The 24,729-nt window shown below is 37.3% G+C and overlaps 1 protein-coding gene across 1 annotated transcript in view; it reads right to left on the bottom strand.

Moving 5' to 3' along the window:
- Positions 1–11,028: 11,028 nt before the first annotated feature.
- LOC111882307 (putative MO25-like protein At5g47540) overlaps positions 11,029–24,729 on the bottom strand; it is a 35,880-nt gene continuing 22,179 nt past the window's right edge. Inside the window, exons 5-11 of the mRNA XM_042896827.1 lie at positions 12,610–12,703; positions 12,346–12,405; positions 12,194–12,262; positions 12,008–12,106; positions 11,863–11,907; positions 11,190–11,289; positions 11,029–11,093 (exon numbers count right to left, since the gene is read on the bottom strand). Of these exons, the coding sequence (XP_042752761.1) occupies positions 11,029–11,093; positions 11,190–11,289; positions 11,863–11,907; positions 12,008–12,106; positions 12,194–12,262; positions 12,346–12,405; positions 12,610–12,703 (532 nt within the window). The remainder of the gene's footprint in view (positions 11,094–11,189; positions 11,290–11,862; positions 11,908–12,007; positions 12,107–12,193; positions 12,263–12,345; positions 12,406–12,609; positions 12,704–24,729) is intronic.

The following is a 24,729-nucleotide window of genomic DNA, read 5'->3' as shown; positions in this document are numbered from 1 at the left end:
GGCGTAATTGACTCGTCGAACTTCTAAATTGCGTAACTTTCGCATACGAGCTCCGTTTTCGACGTTCTTTATATCCACGCGAAGGTCAGACCATACTCTACAACTTTCATTTAGACTCCGTTGGCTAATTTTGACTTTTATTTTTATTATTTATTTTTAGAAGGCTAGGACAGAAAAACTTCGTTATAAATTCATAACTTCTTCGTTTGACGTCCGTTCTCGCCTAACTTTTCATTGTTTCGCTACTAACAACGAGATCTTCAATTCTCATTTAGATTGTTTCGGCTAAAAACCGCTCGATCTCAAATCGAGTATTCGGTCTGCATACCGCTAAGTTGAAACTTAGAAAAATCATAACTTCCTCATACGAAGTCAGATTTGGGCGTTCCTTTTATGCACGCTCTCGGTTTAACGAAATCTACGACTTTCGTTTAGATTGCTAAGTCTAAATATCGCTCTAACATAAATTCACATTTTACGTCACTCGGCGTCGTGCCGGTTCTGTCGCGAAACTTCGACAGGTCATAACTTCTTCGTTATAACTCAGATTTTGGCGTTCTTTATATGTATGGAATCCTTGTAACATATACTATAACCTAGTTAAGATTATTCATTCTAAATAATCTTCTATCAGAAACTCATTTTTGACGCTTATCGTCTTTAAATTGACTAGCCCTGATCTACGGGCGTTACAGATAGATAGTGGACGGATTCTAGAAGCTATGGATAGCTTCAAATCGTCCAAGGTTATTTAAGGAATGGATTTGGATAGCTTTAAGAGAAGATTATCCAACTAGGGTTTAGGTTGTAACCCTTAAGGAGTCTACAAGTATAAATAGACCCTATAGCAAAGGGAAATCGGAACTTGATCTAAAGTAGAGAACCCCTGGCCGATTTCCTCCCCTCTCCTCTCTCCCAAATCATCCTCCTTGCTATTTGGTGTTTGTAAGCCATTAGAGGAGTGACAATTGTGACTCTAGAGCTCCAAGACAACAAGATCAAACAAGAGATTCAAAGGTATGATTCTAGATCTGTTTTAGTATTGTTCTTATTCCTAATTAGTCATTAGAAGTCTTGGATTCAAAGCATGTTTAATTAGAAAGCCTAGATCCAAGCATTAGGGTTTTGCATGCGCACATAGGAAAGTTCTTATGGCTAAAACCCATCAGTGGTATCAGAGCCTAGCTTGGTTTTCATTAAATTGTTGCTTATTTGTTTGAAACTTAACTGCAAAATTCAATTTTGTGTTTCTGAGTCATGGAATCGGCGAGTTACATAGCGGACTCGGCGAGTTGGCCTGACTCGGCGAGTCCCTTGGTGCACTCGGCGAGTCCAAGCGTCAGGAATGGCCAGATTCGGGATTTCTTCATGATTATCTTATGGAAACTTACCTTAATCATATTAGATCAACCCTAATCCGATTTTTTGATATATATGACTATTATCTTGATCTAATTAAAGATATTTATCAACTAATAAAATATTTAATTTCCTTATATGATAATTAGTTAATTATTTTGATTATTTGGTAATTATCTTGAAAGAAATCTTGAATAAATCAAATATAGATAATTAGGAAATTAATTGTTAATTAAAATTATTTATTATTTGATCCTCCATGTTTTAAATGTTTAAAACTTGTCCTCAAGTTTTGAAATTTATATTTTGTGATTAAAAGTTTTAATTTAGACAATTTAAATTTCAAACCCTAGATTTTAAAAGGTTTAAAATACAACCCTATACTAATATAATATTACAAGAATAATATATATATGTATAACTAAAATTCTAGTCTTACCGTTAGTAGGCCTCATTCACGAAGCCGATCTATAAGGTGGGTATAAGGTTGCAGCCTATAAAATAGCGCTTAATGGGTGTACACTCACACCCACCGCTTGCTTGATCGGTGGAGGGTCGTTAGCCGAACGAGTAGGATAGGGCAACCTCATTCTCTCATTAAAAGTATAATAATTAATACAAAGTAACTACACATATTATAAAATTTCCTAATCTTAGTTACTTTAGGAAAAGTGAATTGATGCAATCCCATGAAATTACACTTTTCACCCTTGCTAAGAAGTTAGTGGAGCGTGTGTGGTTTACTGGCACACTAATTGGTTCTAAGCAAAGGTGGCAAAGGGTGATTCATTGTTTATCATAGTTCGATGGAGCATGTGTGGTTTACCGGCACATCGAATAGGTGATCGTTACAATGAAGCCACCATGTGAATTTGCATGGTAATTCACACCCGCTTTGTGATCCTCGGTATCCCAGTCACAAACCAGAGGGGCATATCGAGATTTAAACATGCCATTGAATAGTTTCAATGAATCTCATCCGAATCTAGGAATTCTCAATACATTTAGGACTAATAGTTAGGTTTTTTTATGGTGGAGAATTAGTGAATCGTCATTCACTTACCTTCAATTTATTTGCATGTTAGATTACGGCATCCCTTTTCTAATATGTAAATGTTGTTGTTGGATCCTAGCCCTAGTTTTTCTTATTTGGTGATAATTAGGGATTCATATTCTAATCTATCTTTGTCCTTTCTACTTGTAGATGTCGAACGCAAACAACGCTGCTGCTAGTTCTTTCACGTTGATGAGCCTTTGCCAAAACGTCACCTTCGATGGAACGAACTTTAGCGAATGGATAAGATACATTCGCACCATTGCTCGCTATGAGGATAAGGAGTATGTCCTCGATGAGAAGCTTGAGAAGATCAACCCTGAAATCACTACCCCGGCTGAAATTACCGCTTTTGAAACCCATGAGCGTGATGCAACGAAGGTACATTGCATCATGATAGCCACCATGAACTCCGAATTCCAAAAGTCCTATGAGGACATGTACCCGTACGAGATGCATCAAGACTTATTGGAGAAATACCACCAAAACGCGAGACAAGAGCGTTATGAGATTTTCACTAACATGATTTCCACTAAGATGGGTCATGGAGAGTCTCTAACCGTGCACCTGCAAAAGATGCAAAGGTATGTCGACCGCCTTCGCAAGTTAAATGTTGACTTTGGGGAAGACTTGGCGATCGACATGGTGCTTCACTCTTTGCCTCCGATGTACAATCAATTTAGGATGACCTACCACATGAACAAAGAGGAGGTCACCCTAAGCAAACTCCAAGGTCTCTTGAGGGTCGCTGAGAGTAACTTCAAAGACAAGTCTGTTGCACCAACTCCCAATCCACCCGCTGCTCCTATCTTGGCTATTGGTCAAGGAAAGGGAAAGAAGAGGAAGGCTTTTTCTAAGAACTATCGCAAGGTTAAAGCCCGAGATGGTGCCTCTTCTAGTGGGACCAAAGTTGATCTTGCTAAACCCTGCCCTAACCCTAAGGAGGCAGAGTGCCACCACTGCCACAAGATAGGACATTGGAAGAGAAGCTACCCAGAGTACCTGCAAGCCATCAAGGAAGGAAAGATCAATCCATCTTTCACAGGTATATACACAATTAAATCTAGCGATTCTAATCATACTATTTCTTGGCTTCTTGATACCGGTTGTGGTTATCACATTTGTTCTAATGTGCAGGGACTAGGAAGAAGTAGGGATGTGGAGCAAGGAAGGATCAATCTAATCATGGGGAACAGAAGATCGTCGCCTGTGACCAAGATTGGAGTGTATTCTTTAGTGCTTAGGAATAATTTATGTTTAGATTTGAACAATTGTTGCTATTCGCCAGAAATGGCTAGAAACATCATTTCATTTCATGGTTTGTTTAGACAAGGTTTTAGATTTTCTTCTAATAATGAGAATGGTTCTATTTTAGCTTATCTAAATGGTGTCTTTTACTTTGAAGCTATACCATGTAATGGAATTTATGAAACTGTTATGATTGTTGATAACTTAGGAAATGATGTTTTAAACATAGATTCTTCCACTAGTATGGATAAAGCATCCTTGTGGCATTGTCGTCTTGGACATGTCAACAAGAAACGCATAGCCCAACTCCAAAAGGATGGAGTGTTGGAGTCATTCGACCTTAGGGAAGATGACACGTGCGAGTCTTGTTTGCTTGGAAAGATGACTAAATCACCCCTCACGAGTACGTGTGAAAGGGGTGAGGGTCTATTGGACCTAATACATACCGATGTATGTGGACCGTTTAGATCAACCACGAAGGATGGGAACCGCTTCTACGTGACCTTTACCGATGATTATAGTATATATGGGTATATCTATTTAATCAAGGAAAAGTCAGAAACCTTTGAAAAGTTCAAAGAGTTCAAGAATGAAGTGGAGAATCAATTGGGCAGGACAATCAAGATGCTTCGATCCGATCGAGGAGGAGAGTTCCTAAGTCTTGAATTCCACGATTATCTCAAGGAGTGTGGAATAGTTTCACAATTGACGCCTCCTAGGACACCGCAGTTGAATGGTGTGGCAGAAAGGCGTAATCGAACCTTATTGGATATGGTTCGCTCTATGATGAGTCGTGCTTCGCTATCAATCTCTTTTGGGGGTATGCCTTAGAGACTGCCGCCCATATCCTTAACCGAGTCCTTACTAAGAAGGTTGCCAAAACACCTCACGAAATATGGACATGGAAAGCTCCCTCGTTAGCACATATCAAGGTTTGGGGTTGCGAGGCTTTCGTAAGACGAGATACTCACGACAAGCTTGAACCTCGAAGTGAGCGATGTATTTTCATCGGCTACCCGCAGACATCCTTTGGATATCTCTTCTATAGACCGAAGGACAATGTTGTCATTGTGGCGAGGAGAGGAGTTTTCCGAGAGTGAAAACTCATAGGCCAAGGAGACAGTGGGAGGCAAATCGAGCTTGAAGAGATTCAAGAGTAGATGGATGAAGGAACCTCCACCGCTGGCACTCAACCCGAGGAGGAAACTCTGGTTGAACCGATTGACGAGTCCTTACCTCTTAGACGTTCCGATAGAGTTAGAGTTCATCCCCAGTTTTATGGTTTTCATATTACTACCGAAGGGGACACGTATATTAGTGATGGTACACTAATAAATCTTGATGAACCTAATAGCTATAAGGAAGCCATGGCAGGCCCGGAGTCTGGGAAATGGAAAGAGGCAATGGATAGCGAGATCCAATCCATGTATGATAACCAAGTCTGGAATTTTGTTGATTATGTGCCCGGACGTAAGACCGTTGGGTGCAAATGGATCTTCACGAAGAAGACCGACGTGGATGGAAAATTACACACATATAAAGCGCGATTGGTCGTGAAGGGATTTACTCAAACTCCCGGAGTTGACTATGATGAGACCTTCTCACCAGTTGTGAAGATAAAATCTATTAGAGTGATTCTAGCGATTGCCGCATTTTATGATTATGAGATTTAGCAAATGGATGTCAAGACCGCTTTCCTTAACGTAAAGTTGGCTGAGGATGTTTACATGGCTCAGCCAGAAGGGTTAGTGGATCCGAAGCATCCGAATAGAGTGTGTAAGCTTGAGAAGTCCATTTATGGACTTAAGCAAGCATCTCGCAGATGGAATCTTTGCTTCGATGAGAAAGTCAAAGAGTTTGGATTTGTACGAAGCGAAGATGAATCGTGTGTATATGTCAAAGCCAGTGGGAGTATAGTAAGATTCCTCGTTCTATATGTCATTGACATATTACTCATAGGAAACGACATCCCAACTCTGCAGGAAGTTAAGTCCTGGCTCGGGAAGTGCTTCGCTATGAAGGACCTCAGAGAGGCTTCTTACATTTTGGGAATAAGGATAGTAAGAGAGAGAAGTAAGAGACTAATAGGACTTAGCCAGAACACTTACTTAGAGAAGGTACTAAAACATTTTAGTATGGAAAACTCGAAAAAGGGAGAATTACCGATACAAAGTAATGCCAAGTTGAGTAAGAATCAAAGTTCGAGTACCGAAGCTGAAATAGCAGAAATGAGCCGAGTTCCATACGCTTCCGCAGTTGGCTCAATCATGTACGCTATGACTTGTACTCGCCCTGATGTAGCCTTTGCTTTGAGCATGGTTAGCAGATATCAAGGGAACCCTGGCAGAGCTCATTGGATTGCGGTGAAGAATATCCTTAAGTACCTTCGGAGGACGAAGGAATGGTTTTTAGTCCTCGAAGGGAGTAATGACTTGAAGGTGCGAGGGTATAGTGACGCCAACTTTCAAACCGATAGGGACAACTACCATTCGCAGTTGGGTTGGGTCTTTACCCTGAATGGAGGAGCAGTGACTTGGAAAAGTTCCAAGCAGGAAACCGTAGCTGATTCAACGTACGAATCAGAATACATTGCAGCGAGCGAAGCGTCGAAGGAGGCAATATGGTTGAAGAACTTCATTGGTGATCTTGGAGTTGTACCCGCCATAAAGGAGCCCATGGAGATTTTCTGTGATAACGAAGGAGCGGTTGCCTTGACCAAGGAACCAAGGGATCATGGTAGATCTCGACATATCGACCGAAAATATTACTTTATTAGACATCGTGTAGAAGAAGGACAACTCGTAGTGAAGAGGATATCATCAGAAGATAACCTAGCAGATCCGCTTACGAAGGGACTGAGTAGGGTTAAGCACTTGCAGCATGCTAGGAGTATTGGGCTGAAGGATGATATTACCATAGACTAGATAGTATTAGAAACGTGTAATAGATAAATGTAATTAACATTTGATGATTAAATAAAGGAGTTTTATTTATGAGTAATGTTACTGTCTTATGTTAATTGTTTAACTATTGTTTCACTTTGCATGTTTTGACTTCCAGAATAATTAAGATTATTAGGAATAATCAAATTAATTCAAATTGTCCACAATCGTTCATATGTTGGAAGTAGATATGAATGAAGATTGTCATGAATTGGTGTGTAGATTGTCGAAATGGTGTTAGACATAGCAAAGGGTTGCTGCAATGTTCATGAGTGCTTATGAACTAGTTTTGAGCATTGGAACAAACCCGCGCTTGCTGGAATCACCTTATGGAATATGATATAAAAGGGGTGATCGCAAGACGATAATATCATATAGTCTTAAAACCTAGATATATGGTTTGTTATTTGTTAATTTATTGTACATTGATAATGTTAAAACGCATCAGTAACTCGGTGTTATAAAACGCATTGTTGTGTATAGTTGGTTAATGAGTAAGTAAATGCATATAAGTCGAAGTTTATCTGTAACTTTTATCTAAGAAGGTAAAAGCGATATCTCAGCCGCTCGATGATTTGATTTGACTTATGTGCCGGGCCCGGTCAGAACTGAATTGATGTGTTCGATTAAGTTCTATGTCAAATAAATCAGAGATCGAGAAACCTAAATGCTTGACTAATCATTCCATAGAATTGTCAGCATGATATCTAACAGAGGACTGTACGATCCCTTATCTAAAGGACAAGATTGATTAGATCATAGTTTGACAGCATCTTTGAGAGCTATGATTGCAAATCGAATTGTACTTGTGCATATAGTTACTAAACTTATCCAAGTGGGAGACTGTTGGAATAGTGTCTAAGGCTGCAACTATATTAGGCAAGTATTTGACCCGGTTGTGCATGGTCCTTTTGTTGCCTTCACCATAGCAACTTGGTAGGATGATTTATTAAGAGATAATAAATATTATTAATATATTATGAGAATAATATAAAGAATAATAATATTGTTATTTGATTAATATAAGTCATAGAATTAATTGGAATTAATTTAGTGACTTAAAGAGATTAATTAAATAAAAGGGTATAAACTGTCAGTTGTTTGATAGTTAAACTTTAGACTGTAAATCCATATTGGATAGATAGTGGATGGATTCTAGAAGCTATGGATAGCTTCAAATCATCCAAGGTTATCTAAGGAATGTATTTGGATAGCTTTAAGAGAAGATTATCCAACTAGGGTTTAGGTTGTAACCCTTAAGGAGTCTACAAGTATAAATAGACCCTATGGCAAAGGGAAATCGGAACTTGATCTAAAGTAGAGAACCCCTGGCCGATTTCCTCCCCTCTCCTCCCTCCCAAATCATCCTCCTTGCTATTTGGTGTTTGTAAGCCATTAGAGGAGTGACAATTGTGACTCTAGAGCTCCAAGACAACAAGATCAAACAAGAGATTCAAAGGTATGATTCTAGAACTGTTTTAGTATTGTTCTTATTCCTAATTAGTCATTAGAAGTCTTGGATTCAAAGTATGTTTAATTAGAAAGCTTAGATCCAAGCATTAGGGTTTTGCATGCGCACATAGGAAACTTCTTATGGCTAAAACCCATCATGAACTCACCTGACGTTGGCTATTCGGATGAATGGACGGTATAGGATGCTAAGTGTCAAGTGTGGACTTGACCACACACGTGAATCCTATTTAACATTTAATGATACATTTAAGTATCTAATTAGTCATTTAATAACTAATTAAGCAAGTAAGGATGTCCTCCTACATGAAAACACTTTGCTACAAGTGCTAGGAGTACCAAGGGTTGCATATAAGGTGTGTATGGACTCACATTGGAGTTTACTCCTCAAATAGTAGTATCTAGGGGTGTTTACGGTTTTGGAACCATATCCCCCATGAGTTTACGGCCGTAAACTCATGGGTGGTGTGCTCTTGGATGTATAAAGGTCTTACAACATTTGTGGACTTAGGCTAGGTTCAATTCTAGGGCATTGGAAGTGGTTTAATCATCAAATGGACCAATTTAAGGAGTTTACGGCTGTAAAAAATGAGTTTACGGTCGTAAACTCTTACATGCCCTTTCCTTTTGTGTTTTGATGGTTCTAGGTTAAGCACAAATGATTCTAGTCCAATGTACAAGCCATGGAAGGAAGTTAGGGCACCATTTGACCATTTTAAGGAAGTTTACGGCCCATGGACCAATCCTTGGGGGGTTTACGACCGTAAACTCCTAGATTCATGGTTTCCTTCAAGTTTAAGGTCCCTAATGCAATGGTGGTTGGTTCTAGACATTATTCCAAGCCAAAGGAGGTGTTTAAGGGAAAACTTAACAACTTGATTGGTGTTCACAGCCCATGAAGAGGGGTTTACGGTCCAAGAGTGTTCTTGGGCCATAAACTCATGTTTACTCCTCAAAAGCCAAGGTTTTGGTGTTCTAAGCTCATATGTGCAAGTCCCCAAGTCATAACTAAGCATTGGAAAGGTTTTGGTAGGGTTTTTGGGCATCAAAACCCTCTTTCAAGGTGTTTACGGTTTTGGGATGTTCCCAAACCGTAAACTCTTGTTCTTGGGGTTTTTGTATGTTTAAGCCATGAATTTGCAAGTGTGATAAGCTAAACAACAAGCTAGGAAGGTTAACTTACCAAATTTGAAGCTCGAAGGGGGCGATTTTTGACCAAAACCCAATTTGTAGAGAGAGAGAAAGTAAAGGGAGGAAGTGTCTAAGGTGTGAAAAAGGTTAGGATGAAACCCACTCAACCCTTATATAGGGTTGCGTTTACAGCCTGGGTGGGGGTCCACCCAACACCAACCCAAACGGGGTTTTTTCGCGCCTTCCGTTAAACACGGCAAATTTTAAATTATACCTCCTTATTTTTGGTTCGCTTGACGAATATTATTTAAAATATTCCAACGGGCTTAAATCCGGCCAAAAATATCTTTGGGATAAATTTGGCTAATTTTTTACGTGCTTAATTACGACGTTAAAACAAATGGAAATTTTGAGTTGTCACATAGGACCAGTCACCATGTCGTGGTCTCACTAATGAACCACTTCATCCATTAAGTGTTTAATCTGACAAGTCTAAGTCTCATACTTTCCAGAAGACCTTAATGCACCCCCGTAGCTCATAAAAATCGTAACCATATGGACATGCATGTCCAATGCATGTCTCACACCAATCTAGGTTAAACATTACCAAAAAAAGATTCTAACTCCAAGCATAGTACCTAAAGACCATGAAAGACTAGATCCATGGACTAAAATACTTCTGGAAGGCTCATGATCAGATAAGGAAATATAATTTAAAAAGGAATAAAATACTATTATTTTATTATTCAAATTTAGGGTTTCTAGGTTATCTGGTAGGTATAAATACAGGTGTACCCTAACCAAAGCCTATCACACACCTCATATATATAGAATTTGGCTTTTCTATCTTTGCCCTCTCTCCTTTTTTGTTTGGCAGGTATAAATAGGGGTGTATCCTAACCAAAACCGATCACACACCTCACATATATATAATTTGATTTTTCTATTTTTCCCATCTCTTCTTTTTTTGATCTTAAGGTTTCCTTGGGTTTGGGTGTGACACATTAGAGGCTACCACACTATTGGAGCTAGACTTTCTAAAGAGATTTCAAGAAGAATTGTTTAGCTTAATTCAACTTAAGAAAATGTATGATTTCTTTATTTTAATTTTCAAATACAATAGACATAGTAGTTTTGTTTCATAAAGAATGTTATTATAATAGTGAAATTCCATAGAATTTTTTTAGGTTGCATGTATCTATAAGTGTTTATGTGAAATTCTGATTCCACGTTGTTTTTGTAACCTTTAAACCCCAATAGTGTGTCCTATCTATATATCATTTATTGTTCACCTAACTTTGACAAAAAATAGTTTTACTTAGTTATTTATCATCCATATGTTAACAATTTGGGGTATGTATGATGTCTCTTCAAAAATCGGTAGCTCTTTGTTAGCTAGGAATGACTGAAAAAACTTACATTTTAATAATACGAACCAAATATATTTCTCTATTGGATCTTGGTCATATAATTTGAAAGATGGTCTGGAAAAGAGGATATATTCCATTAGATGTAATAAGCCTAAGGCAGATAAGGTGTATAGTTGGCTTCTTTTTTGGTGGGTAATATATAATCTTTATTTTACTTGAAGTATCCCTTCACATGTTTTGACAATATGTTTGCAAAATGTATGTTAAACTACCACCGATCATAGGAATTGGTACAACATCAAGTAATGTCACTTTTATGTGGATCATTTCAGTTTCTTTTAGGAGGATCCTAGGCCATTTTTGTTGTGATAATAAAAAAATGAATTTTCTTCATTATCTACCACACTTAAAATCACTAAATGTCCAAGGAAATGATGTGTTGTCTTATTTGGTTTTAGATCTCCAGTAAAGTGAGTTCGTTGACCACTTGATCTTTGTCTGTCTCAAACACTTGGTCATCTATAACACCCATAACAAAAAGATCAATAAGATATAGTAATGACAGTAGTTTCCGTTTAGAGACAAGTTTGATTGATTGAGAACCACCCTTCATACCTGTATAGACAAAGGCACCAAGTAAACGTAGAAGCTTATTTCTATTGGTAATAAGTATGCTTACTATTTCAATAGGCTTCTCCTCATTAGCTACAAAAAGCTATCAAATATATAACAACAAATGTCACGAACCAAGAAAAATAGAATATATATATATATATATATATATATATATATATATATATATATATACATATATATATATATATATATATATATATATATATATATAGAGAGAGAGAGAGAGAGATTTGAGTTAGTGAGAATTAAAAAACCATAAAAACTTAGAACTTTTTTTCTACATAATATATTTCAAAACAGCAAACACCCAAATTTTTAATAAAATGTGTCTAACAGATTTATGAAAAAAAAATCAAGAAAAACAAACTTTTTTTTTGGTATGTGTAACAAAAAAAAATTAAAATTTTTGGGTGCTTCTCTTAAAGGGTTTGTAAGTGTAATATTGCTATTATATTTTTGCAAAATATTATGTAGAAAAATAATTTCTCATTTTTAGTGGAGTTCTTATATGGTTTTCAAGTTCTCATTTAATCTCTCTCTCTCTCTCTCTCTCTCTGTCTATATATATATATATATATATATATATATATATATATATATATATATATATATATATATGTGTGTGTGTGTGTGTGTGTGTGTGTGTGGATACCTTAAACACATGAAAAGCATCTATCTGGATGCTCCTACTTGTATCCTGCATCAACAATGTTAATACTAATACTAATATCTCAAATTTTAGGTCTTTTTTTTAATATAAAGTCTCCAAGTATCCAAACATTTAGATAATATATTACCCTTAGAAGATTCATTAGAATAATCAGATTGTCTTTTGAACTAACATAGCGTCTCATAAAAGCAGAATTTGAACGATCAAGCAATATGCTTCCTAATAGCTGTTAAGTTAAAAACCAAAAGTAATCATTTGAATGAACATCAATATTCCCATGTAATGTTTCTATTGTAAAACTAAAGTAACATACCTTGATAGCTTGTCTTTTAGTGATATAGTTTGAAGATTTCAATAGTTTCTCGTTATATTCTGTAAAAAACTAACCAAAACCATATAATTTTTTCCCAGATTAACCAATAAAAATATTTGCCATACCATCAAAAAGATATAAGAGATTGTTACCCAAGAATAGTTTTTGGATAGTGATTCGGATACAGTGGACTTATGCCTAGTCAATAGATCCTGTGAGGAATCATAAATGACAATCAGACTACTTTAAAATCATAATAGATGCAAGATTTTGTTAAGAAGACTTGTTATCCTTGTCTAACTATTTAAAGCTTCATAATATGCATAATCCATATACTAAATATTAATGAAGTTGTGAGTGGTTTTACATACTTATATGGATTAGAACAATTCATAATTGTATCTCAAATAACCAACCTTGAATACATCGGCGACATCTGCAGAAATATCGAAACTTGGAAGTTGTATGTAACCAAAAAGTTTCTTTAGTTGAATTGGTTCTAATATATAACTGCAAAAGAAACATTATTAAATTATGGGAACAACCGGGTTGAACATGGAGAAGAAAAGATAATATAAGAAAAAGAGTTCTCTAATGGAATTCCAAACATGTTGATTTCTTCTTTCCACATGAAGTTACCCATCATATTGATATAGTTGAAAAGTATATTTGCCTTGTAAAATCCCACACGAATATGGAATGATATATATACATACAATAACAGATACACAAATAAACCCTATAAGTTAGGATCCTTAGCTATACAATCAACTAAATATAAATGATCCTATCTAATCTTCATTCAAACGTCTCTTATTATTCTTTAGTGTACATTCCCCCTCAATCTGAACAGTAACGAGGTTAAGATTGTACTTGAGTCGATCCAGAATGTTACGTGTAATTGGTTTCGTAAATCCATCAACTATTTGGTCATTGGTTGAGATAAATCGAACATCAAGCGTCCCCATTGCAACCATCTCTCTAACAAAATGGAAATCAACTTCTATATGCTTTGTCTGTGCATGAAAGACCAGATTATCAGTTAAGTATGTAGCTCCTAGATTATCACAACATAATATAGGTGGTCTCAGTTAACAAACTCCAAGCTCTTTAAGTAAGGATTGTACCCATGTTACTTCAGCTGTACTATTCACCAGAGCTTTGTATTCAGCTTGCGTACTTGACCGTAAAACTGTGGGCTGTTTACGTGAACAACATGAGATTAGATTTGGTCAAAAAAACAACATTGAAAAACCTCCAGTTGACCTACGATAATCTAGACATCCATCCCAATATGCATCTGTAAACACACTTAGCAATTTATAATTAGACTTTCGAATGTGCAGCCTGTGGTAATCGTGCCCTTTATATATCTAAGTATCTATTTTATAGCCTCCTAATTCATGTCATTGGGTTTAGATAGATATTAACAAACTTTGTTTATAGCAAAGGAAATATCGGGTCGAGTTAAGGTGAGATATTGCAAACCTCCAACTATGTTTCTTCAATACTTGAGCGCTTTATCCTCAGTTAATAGTTTACCATAGTCTTTTGTGAGCTTATCAGTGACTGACATGGGAGTTGAGACACTCTTACAATTCGCCATATTAGCCTGATGAAGAAGATCAGAGGCATATTTATGTTGCAACAGTGTAATTCCCCACGAATTGTGAGTGACTTCAATTCCCAAAAAAAATAGTTGAGTTTGCCAATATCTTTGATAGGAAAGGATTTGGAGAGGTTACACACAAGCTGATCAACAATCCTTTGAAAGGAACCAACAATGAAAATGTCATCCACATACACTAACATGTAGATAGTATGCTTCCCATGATGAACATAATAAGAAAGGTGTCAGCCTTGGAGGAGCAAAAACCAAGCTGATGTAATTTATCACTAAGTCGTGAGAACCATGCACAAGGTGACTGTTTTAAACCATAGATGACATTTTGAAGTTTACACACAAAGTGAGGCTTACTAGGATCTTCAAACCCTGGAGGATGTTTCATATAAACATATTCATTTAATAAACCATGAAGGAAAGCATTACTAACATCAAGCTGCCAATTTTTTGATAAAACAAGAGTAAGATTTAACCGAACTGTGGATAGCTTCACAACAGGACTGAATGTATCTTGGTAATCAATGCCATATTATTGAGTGAACCCACTAGCGACCATACGTGCCTTATGTTTGGCAATGGTGTCATCTAGATTTTGTTTAAGTTTAAATATCCATTTACAACCAACGATGTTAACCCCATTGGGACGTGGAACCAAGACCAAAGTATTATTCTTTTGAAGGGTATTGAATTTTGCTTCCATTTTTAGATGATAATCTGTTTGAGACAATGTCACCTGATGAGAATTGGGTTCAACAAAAAATGTTCGCTTAGTAGGGTCATACCGAACAGTTCCAACCTATGTCTTAGGAAAATGCTTCCCTGTTTGACTCAGTGTAACAACACATTGTTGTGGTGACGAAGGACTCGGTGGGGATGGTGAATGAGATGGATTATCACTTTGGCAGCAGATTAAGAAGTAGTACTAGCATCAGCTTCGTTACTGTGAAAGGCTGAATTATGATCATTGTTGAAGGGCATGACGATTGACATATCTGGAGAAGTCGGAGTTGTATTATTATGTTCAGTAGCAAGGTACAATGGCTGTTGAACTGTATGAAATGACGTCTTATGGTCTGGTCTTTTTCGCTCTTGTTATTGTTAGGTAAAGCTGCAGCTGCATCAGGTTGGTTAACTAACAATAATGATAATTCATACTTTCTCATGTGTTCATTCATGATACTCGGTTCGTTTTGAGGAAACGAGGAACCTATAGCAGTGGGTGATGGAGTCCCATTCATGACGGATGAAGCAAAAAGAAAATCAGGCTCATTAAATATTACATATTGTGAAATATAAATTCGACCCATTTGCCTATCTAGACACTTATACCCCTTATGCATCGAAAAGAAAGTTCGCAATGATTGTATTTTCGAACACCTGACCAACAAGCACATCCAAAGTTTCGAAAGAAGGTTTAATCAAGTGTGATTTTGAGAAGTCATGTGATAGGAGTAGAGTTGTTTATAGTTCGACTTAGCATACAATTTATAAGATAGCAAGCAGCTAAGAAAGCCTCATCCCAAAAACGCAGTGGGAGTGAAGAGTGAGCTAACAAGGCTAGCCGGGTTTCAACAATATGTCTATGCTTTCTTTCTGCCAACCTATTTTGTTGGGAAGTATGAGTGCATGACACATGATGCAAAATACCAGTTTATTGAAAATATTTGTGAAGTTTGTGGTATTCGCCACCCCAATCGGATTGAACACTATGAATTTTAGTATTTAAGAGTTGCTCAACATGATTTTGAAAGTCATAAAAAAACTTGTTCAACATCAGATTTACATTTAATGAAATTGATCCAAGTGTTATGACTATAATCATCCAAAAAACCAACATAATAATGAAAACCTCCACTAGACACTTGAGTTGGTTCCCAAACATTGGTGTTGATATGCTCAAGTGGTGATGAAGTGACATGAACAAATTTATTGTAAGACATTTGATGACTATTGGCACGTTGAAACGCATCACATACAGATGAAACATTATTAAAGGAAAAATCTAATTTAGTAGACTTCAAAATTGAGTTGAGAACTTTCGGGGAAGGATGACCAAGACGTTGATGCCACTGTGATGAGGAAACTTTTAGTGTTGGCTCCAACATAAAGAGGGGTACGCTTGATCGGCACTGGAAATAGACCCTTTTTACTTTTACCGATTAGAAGTGTTTTCTTCTTGCATATATCCTTAACAAAGAAAACATGTGGGTAAATTTCAATGAAAACATTATTACCAGAAACAAGTTTTTCAGGTGAAAGAAGATGCTTGTTAATATGGGTAACACACAAGACATTTTTAAGAACCAGAGAACGACCTAAACTATAGATTTGTGAATCACCAACATGAGAAATATGCAAACCTGTTCCATTTGCTACTTGGACCTGATCTTTTCCATGATAGCGCTCAGGTAGAGACAAGCGATCAAGATCACTTGTGAGATGGTCTGTTGCTCTAGTATCAATGTAACAGTTTGGATCATTGTTGTAGTTACCAAATGTGGCACTATTTCCACCACGATACTCCTCGGCTTGATAAGAGTGATTGAATCGATTTCTACATGCCAAAGAAATGTGACCTGGAATACCACACACTTGAAACCTTGGGCCACCATAGTATCTCCCAAGTCCACGTCTATGGCCACGATTTCCATCTCGAGAATAGTTTCTTTGACTATCACCTCAATAATTGTTGGAATTTCTAGAGTACCCTTCATTGTTGTGGGTTTTTCATGGATTGGTTGGTTCTTGTTTAGTAACACTGTTGAAAAATGAAGCAAACTCTTTGGGGCTTCTGGTTGCCATCGATTGAGCCTCATGGGCAATTAGATATGAATAAAACTTAGGTAGTTTCACTTCGTGCTGATTACTAAGGACTATAATTGCTGCGAATAGATATCCGTGGCCTGGACCTAGCTAAAATGTATCCAATGACTTCTTCAACAGTCTTGACATGACCAATATTGTCCATGGTATCTGCAAGTCCTGTCATCTTCTAATAATACTCAAAAGCACTCATATCTCCCTTCTTGGTGTCCGAAAGTTCTATGCGGATTTGAATGGAATTACCCCTATGTTGCGCATAAAACATTGTGTGAAGGGGCGTCTATAGTTAATTGGACATGTATGTACAGCGAGTGAGTTACGAGAGAACTTCTCCAGTCATGGATGATAGCAGGCCTCCAAGTATAGCCTGATCTTGAGTAATCCATGTTGCATAATCGGGGTTATCTTCCTGTTTTGTTGGATCATTGGTATCGATAGTGATCTTGGTTTTTAGGGCTTTAGTTGTTCCATCTAGAAAACCATACAGTTGAACTCCGCGAAAAATAGGAACGACAGTGCCTTCCAAAGAAGAAAATTGGTACACATGAGTTTCCAAGTAATGGCTGTGGCGATCTTGGCTGAATTGATTACATTAGTGGAAGAAGAAGCCATGAGGAGAAGGTGACGATCTGAACTTCTAAATGCATTGGAAACCCTTAGGGATCGGGCTCTGATACCAAGTGGAAAATTATATATACCTTGTAAAATCCCATATATATATATATATATATATATATATATATATATATATATATATATATATATATATATATATATATATATATATATATATATATCATACATACTTATAAAGCTAGCATTTTTTCTTGAATTTCATACATTTGAAACCCCCTTTTTTAACTAATTGATATGTGTATTTTTATATATATTTTTATGCACTTTATCTTAATATTTTGGCCTTATTTATTCTATTTTAGAACTAAAAAGTACTCATAATACTTTAAATTATATTTTGCAGCTATTTGTTGTCAATGAAGCATAAAAAGAAAGACTGAAGCAGAAACCGGGCTTAGAAGCTTAAAGAAATCAAAAATGCTGAAGGAGTGACTTACGCCCCGCGTCCAGAATGATTACGCCCAGCGTAATGACCAAAGCAACTTACGCCCCACGTAAGGTAAAGGTACGCGCCGCGTACGCGTTTGCACCGGATAGACTTGATCGCGTGATTATCTTGAGTACGCGCTGCGTAATCCTAAGTACGCCCAGCGTACTTAGGTCGGCCACAAAGATTATAAATATCGATTTTTAGCTAACCAGGAGAAAAAATTCGACTTCTAACCTAATTTAGTCGACAATTAACTTCTGTTAAGCCGTTTTGAGGGTCTAGAAGGCGGCCGGAAGGCCGTTAAGCTAACGGAAGCGGAGATCGGAAGGATTGGAGAGCGGATACATGTTGATTATCATATGGTTTGCTGACGTGACCATGTTTAGCATTCTATGGTGGTACTTTTCTGTATTTAGTTTCTGATTTAGGTGTAAAAACCTTTTACTTTGTGTTTATGATTGAATGAAGCTTTGATTATTAGACTAATTGCTATATTAAATCGTTTATTTGTGTTTAATTTATCTTGCCAAGCTTGTTAAAAGATCCTTATGTGTTAATCACTACTATTTTCTGTTAATTGGAAGGCAATTAGGTTACATGAACATCACTTAATTGTTAACCTCATATGTCTATGTGAATGCTAAAACGTATGCTTGGAAGTAATGATTATGAAACTAAGATTAATAAGAAAATAGGAAGATTAATGTGTGAGCTTGTTGAGAAACCATCAACAAGAGGTTGATTAAATGTCTACATTGATTAACTATATTTACAAGTCTTGCTTGATACGAACTGAACACTAGGAAGCATGTTAGTTTAATCAACTGATCACTGTTTGAATTGACTTGTTTGCTAAAGGATTAGTTATAGTGAACGCGAATCTAATCATTCTAGGAATCGGTGAACATTGAATAAATGAATTTGTGTATGAAATTGTCTATGTATTAAGGTGTAATTTATCTAAACCCAAGTACCTGAAGAGATGTGCTTTCCTGTTAGTTTATCGAGAGTTGTTAATTGATTTATTAAACCATTTTATTATTTTCGTGTAACCTGTAACCTATAATCAAATATATTAAATTAATCCATCGTTCCCTGTGATCGACACCCGACTTACCTAAGCTATACTGTAATCTGACTAGGTACACTGCCTATAAGTGCATAGATAGTCTAAGTTTGTTAGGTTATAAATATTAAAATTAGTGGGTACTTTTGTGCACATCAAGTTTTTGGCGCCGTTGCCGGGGAACGGCTTGTCATTAATTTATTTTATTTGATTATTCGTTATTTGTTTTTAGTTAGTTTTTATTTTTAGTTTTTATTTTTAGTTTGATTTTCGATGATATCATTTCACTTGTCGGGAAGGTTCTTGTTTTTATTTTGCAGGAATTTAGGATTGTACACATTGCTTGACTTTACTTTTGGCATGGGTTTCGGGAATGAAAGCGACTAGGGAATTCTTGACCTGCTTAGCCTACTACTTTGTTGATTTGTCCTACTCAATCCATGAGGCGTAGTATAGCAAGGCGTATTGTGGTGGTTAAGTGGAAGACCGAGCTCTTGCTGTTCTTGACTAGTTAGGTCACGTCTTGTTCCGCTTTTAGCTAAAGGTGCAAGGAAAACAAAGGAAATATTCTAACGGGTCCCGAAAGTGGGTGTTTTCGCAAACCAATTCTTGCATGCAAAGGTTTTTGATCAACCATTGTTGTTTGATCTTGACAAAGATAAGTGATTATGACATCTCAATTTTTTTTTTTTTTTTTTTTTTTTTCACTCATCGTGAAGTCATCATTAGCTTAAGAAATTAAAAAGGAAAAAAAAATAAATAAATAAGTTTTAAGTCCCCTAGATTAAATAATTAAAAAGAAAAGGAAGTTAAATTAAAGAAAAAGGAAATTTACAAATTACGCCCCGCGTAAGTTTAATTACGCCATGCGTAATATACCCCGGATCGCGAATGAACATTTCAGGGGGTTGAGGTACGCCCCGCGTACTCTTGAGTTACGCCCCGCGTAACACGGCGACCAGGTATATCTTTTGACCCTTTGACTTCTTCTTTATTCTTTTCCCTCTTCTACTCTCGCGCATACACTGTGACGGCCGAGCTCTCTTCAACATTTTCGATTCTCTCTCGTTTCTTGTTAAATCCACCACACAAGTAAGTATTTCGGCTACTCAATATCATTGATTTGTGGTTAAATCGATAAAATAAGCTGCATTGTGTCTTAGTTCGGGTTTACATATTTCTCAAATTAGGGGTCGATTTCACACATTCGTGTTTGATTATGGCTTAAATGGACCGATTTCGATCCATAGGCTAAACCCTCGAACCTAATTTCATCTAAATCCCGTCCCAGCTCCATCGATTAAAGCTTGGGGTCGCACGCCAAGCGTACGCCCGTGAAGTTTTTCTGTTTACCAATCTTGAATAAATCAGGAACTAATAGGGGATTGAGTTATCTTTTTGTTCATAAGTTTAAAGGGTGGCTTCGATTTTTCTTTGTTTGTTTTCTACTGCCTTGAACCTCAAGGTTGGTTCCCCATGTGTTTGACCCTAAAATTAATATTTTAGGAGGTCCCGATTTTTCTCCTAATACCTTTGGACCATGGGATGTTTAAAAATTAATTGTGTTGATTCCCCTGCTGTGTTTATTTGGATACGGATTATGAATTTAGCACAAGAAAGGGACTGGGACCAGGACACAGATTCGCGCATCTGGACGTACGCCCAGCGTACTGCCTTTATCCAGCTCCATTTTTTTTTTTGGTTTAAAAATCTATTAATGCTGTGATATTTGGTTTGGTATTGTGTTTTTTTTTAATATGTGCAGATTATGGCTCGAAGGGCGCAAAGAACCAACCCTCCCGAGGATGTGACCGATCATCGTTTTTTACAATTTCCGCAAACGCTAAACGATGCTACCCGGGCGCGTTATGTCACCAACTTGAGCTTGCTTCTCACAAAGGAGATTGATATTGCACCCTCATTCGACTGGGAGTTGGCTACCAGGACTGGACTTGATGCATTGATCCAGGAATTTTTGCAATACACACACTCGGACGCGAGTGGTGTGGAATTGTTTGTGTGTCAGGGATGGGCACGTTTGTTCAGGATCCAGGAGCCTGTGTATCGGGAGTTTTTGCTGGAGTTCTACGCTACAGTTTCCTATGATCCTAGGAAGCCACTCGATGACAGGACAGCCTTTGCTTTCAGACTGGGAGGAGTGAGCCGGGAATGCAGCGTGATAGAGCTTGCTACTCGGGTGGGTATTTACACAGCCGACGAGACGAGGAGTGTCCACTTCCCGGCATTCCTTGCTGACTGTCTCACGGAACGGCCGGCGGACTATAATGAGAACACATTTTGGGCCGAGATTACGGGAGGAGTCTATACACCATCTACCGCTCGAGGGGGGATGATTCGGTCCACTACATACCGAATGTTGCACCGGTTGATTTCTATGTCTCTCACGCATCACAAGAATAGTGAGAGAGTGCCTTCGACAGACCTGTATTTCCTATGGGCACTAGTTACTCCAGGGAGGCACCTGAACCTTCCAGTCGCGTTAGCTGCATACTTGGGACGGAGGGCCAGGGGACTTCGGGGAGATAGCCCGATATGCGGAGGGCATTTTATCACACGATTAGCTCGATCATACCAGTTGATGACACGTGAGATCACAAGATCGATGGTGTTTCACGACATGAGGCCGATGAGTCTTCAGCTATTGGAGTTGATGCGCGTATTAGAGCGGGGATGTGATGGTGTTTTGAGAGTTCGAGCAGATGATGAGGCAGATGAGGAGGGTGCTGCCGAGCCACAGCCGAGACGGGTCCAGCGGCGTCGACCTGCTCCTCGGGGAGCGCAGCAGGGACCTGAGCGGGAGATTGATATGCGCTATCTGGCTCAGGGCATTGACCGTCTTAGCGAGTATGTTGCACATGTGGACATGCAACAGCGGTGGCAAGGGAATGCATTGAATGCATTCTTTGCTCACCAGGGGTTTCAGTATTCGGTTCCCTTTCCACCACCATTCCAGTCACGATTTGATGGGGCCGGTACTTCTGGGACACAGCCACATGATGATGGAGATGACGAGTGATCCTTTTTTTTTTTTTTTTTTTTTTGTTTTATTTGTTCTGTGTTATTTTTAGTTTAGTTTAGTTTTTAGTATTTGGTATGTAATTAAACTTTGATTTAGTTTGTTTTTCATGTTGATGCTCTTTGGTTGTTTAGATTTCTGCAGAATTTTCGCCCTTAGGAAGCTGGCAGTAAGTTCAGCAGCTAGGTCCGACTGTTGCTTGAGAGAGCGGTATGAGAGTTGAAGATTATAGTCGATACCCAATTTGTCATAAGTGTGGGGTGCATATTTATTTCGTGAGCGATCGTTTTGAAGATTGTCATTGTTACGATGTTTTGACTCTTATAATATGGATGAGCAGTTCCCATACTATAGAGTTTTATTTCGACGCGAGGAAGAAGTATCGTCCCGGCTGCCACGACATGGTTGATACTTTCCTATGTTATGGGGGATTTTTCATCGCGAGTAGAGGATGTCATTCTCGACGAGACGACGTGGTCGACACTTTCCCACGTCATGGTTACTATACTTTGCATTTATTTGCAATATTTTGCACCACATTTTTGAAGATGGCGGTCTTGATTCTATTTTTCGGCAAATTCAGAGGCAGCAGTTCCAGTTTTCAGTCTTTCGGTGATATTTGAAGCAACTTGTAGCAGCCCCATTCGATCTCGCCACAACTACCCAGGGGAGTCTGTTCCTTTTTCTCCCTTTTTATGTTCTTAATTTGTTTTAGCATACAATGAGGGCATTGTATGAAATAAGTGTGGGGTAGGGGATCGGTAAAAGTAAATTGAAATTAAGAAAAAATGAAATTGCTAGAATTTAGGAAAATTTAAAAATTTTAAAACTTGAAATAATAGTTTAATTTAGAAAAAATCTAGTGATAATTTAAATTCTGCTAATATTGTATGAAATGATCCGATGAGAACTCAAATGTTTAGTTGAGCCAATATACGTTATAGTGCATTTGTGGCCTCCCTTATTTTAGTGAAATCATGGAACAAAAACACAACCCCGCTTGGTTTGAGAGATGCAATATGTTTAGCAGCCTAAACCTGAAATGTATCCAGGAAAATTATTATCATTAACCAATAAAGGTTGAGGTTGAGCGCCTCTGCTTAAGCATGTAGGATTTGAGTGAAAAAAAAAAAGTGAGTTACATGTGAAAAAAAAGAAAAAAGAAAGAGAATTACGAAAAAAGTTGTAAGAATTTTGGAGCAAATAAAGTAAAGATCAAAAGATCAAAATTCTGAAGAAATTCAAAAAGTTGAAGATACCAGAAATCAATTCAAATAAGGTGTTGAATTCAAAGAAATCAAAGATCAAATGTCAAAGAAATGAAGAATTCAAATAAAGCTCCATAGTGGTATCGGAAAGTTGTAATTTTCTAGAATATGTATGCTTAGGTTGCTCAACTAAAAATACCTTGAGGTTAGGAGGTTTTCTGCGGATGGATTAGGAGGGTTGCATAAAATGAGCATTGTTCGGAAAAAGTGGGCGAGTGTTTATGAAGATTGTGAGTATTTAAAATATGGGGGGTACTTTAGGAAAATATTAGACACAAATGTACGCGTTGAGGTCTTGGTATAATGGCTGAGTTTTAAATGGATTGTTTAGTGCAATATTGGTAAAATAAAAGTAAATTTGCTTGGGGGCAAGCAAAGGCTAAGTGTGGGGTATTTTGATATGTGTATTTTTATATATATTTTTATGCACTTTATCTTAATATTTTGGCCTTATTTATTCTATTTTAGAACTAAAAAGTACTCATAATACTTTAAATTATATTTTGCAGCTATTTGTTGTCAATGAAGCATAAAAAGAAAGACTGAAGCAGAAACCGGGCTTAGAAGCTTAAAGAAATCAAAAATGCTGAAGGAGTGACTTACGCCCCGCGTCCAGAATGATTACGCCCAGCGTAATGACCAAAGCAACTTACGCCCCGCGTAAGGTAAAGGTACGCGCCGCGTACGCGTTTGCACCGGATAGACTTGATCGCGTGATTATCTTGAGTACGCGCTGCGTAATCCTAAGTACGCCCAGCGTACTTAGGTCGGCCACAAAGATTATAAATATCGATTTTTAGCTAACCAGGAGAAAAAAATCGACTTCTAACCTAATTTAGTCGACAATTAACTTCTGTTAAGCCGTTTTGAGGGTCTAGAAGGCGGCCGGAAGGCCGTTAAGCTAACGGAAGCGGAGATCGGAAGGATTGGAGAGCGGATACATGTTGATTATCATATGGTTTGCTGACGTGACCATGTTTAGCATTCTATGGTGGTACTTTTCTGTATTTAGTTTCTGATTTAGGTGTAAAAACCTTTTACTTTGTGTTTATGATTGAATGAAGCTTTGATTATTAGACTAATTGCTATATTAAATCGTTTATTTGTGTTTAATTTATCTTGCCAAGCTTGTTAAAAGATCCTTATGTGTTAATCACTACTATTTTCTGTTAATTGGAAGGCAATTAGGTTACATGAACATCACTTAATTGTTAATCTCATATGTCTATGTGAATGCTAAAACGTATGCTTGAAAGTAATGATTATGAAACTAAGATTAATAAGAAAATAGGAAGATTAATGTGTGAGCTTGTTGAGAAACCATCAACAAGAGGTTGATTAAATGTCTACATTGATTAACTATATTTACAAGTCTTGCTTGATACGAACTGAACACTAGGAAGCATGTTAGTTTAATCAACTGATCACTGTTTGAATTGACTTGTTTGCTAAAGGATTAGTTATAGTGAACGCGAATCTAATCATTCTAGGAATCGGTGAACATTGAATAAATGAATTTGTGTATGAAATTGTCTATGTATTAAGGTGTAATTTATCTAAACCCAAGTACCTGAAGAGATGTGCTTTCCTGTTAGTTTATCGAGAGTTGTTAATTGATTTATTAAACCATTTTATTATTTCCGTGTAACCTG

Source organism: Lactuca sativa, chromosome 7, assembly GCF_002870075.4.
Source record: "Lactuca sativa cultivar Salinas chromosome 7, Lsat_Salinas_v11, whole genome shotgun sequence".
Classification (NCBI taxonomy): domain Eukaryota; kingdom Viridiplantae; phylum Streptophyta; class Magnoliopsida; order Asterales; family Asteraceae; genus Lactuca; species Lactuca sativa.
Note: the sequence above shows the minus strand (reverse complement) of the source record. Positions and strands in the feature narration are given on the sequence as shown.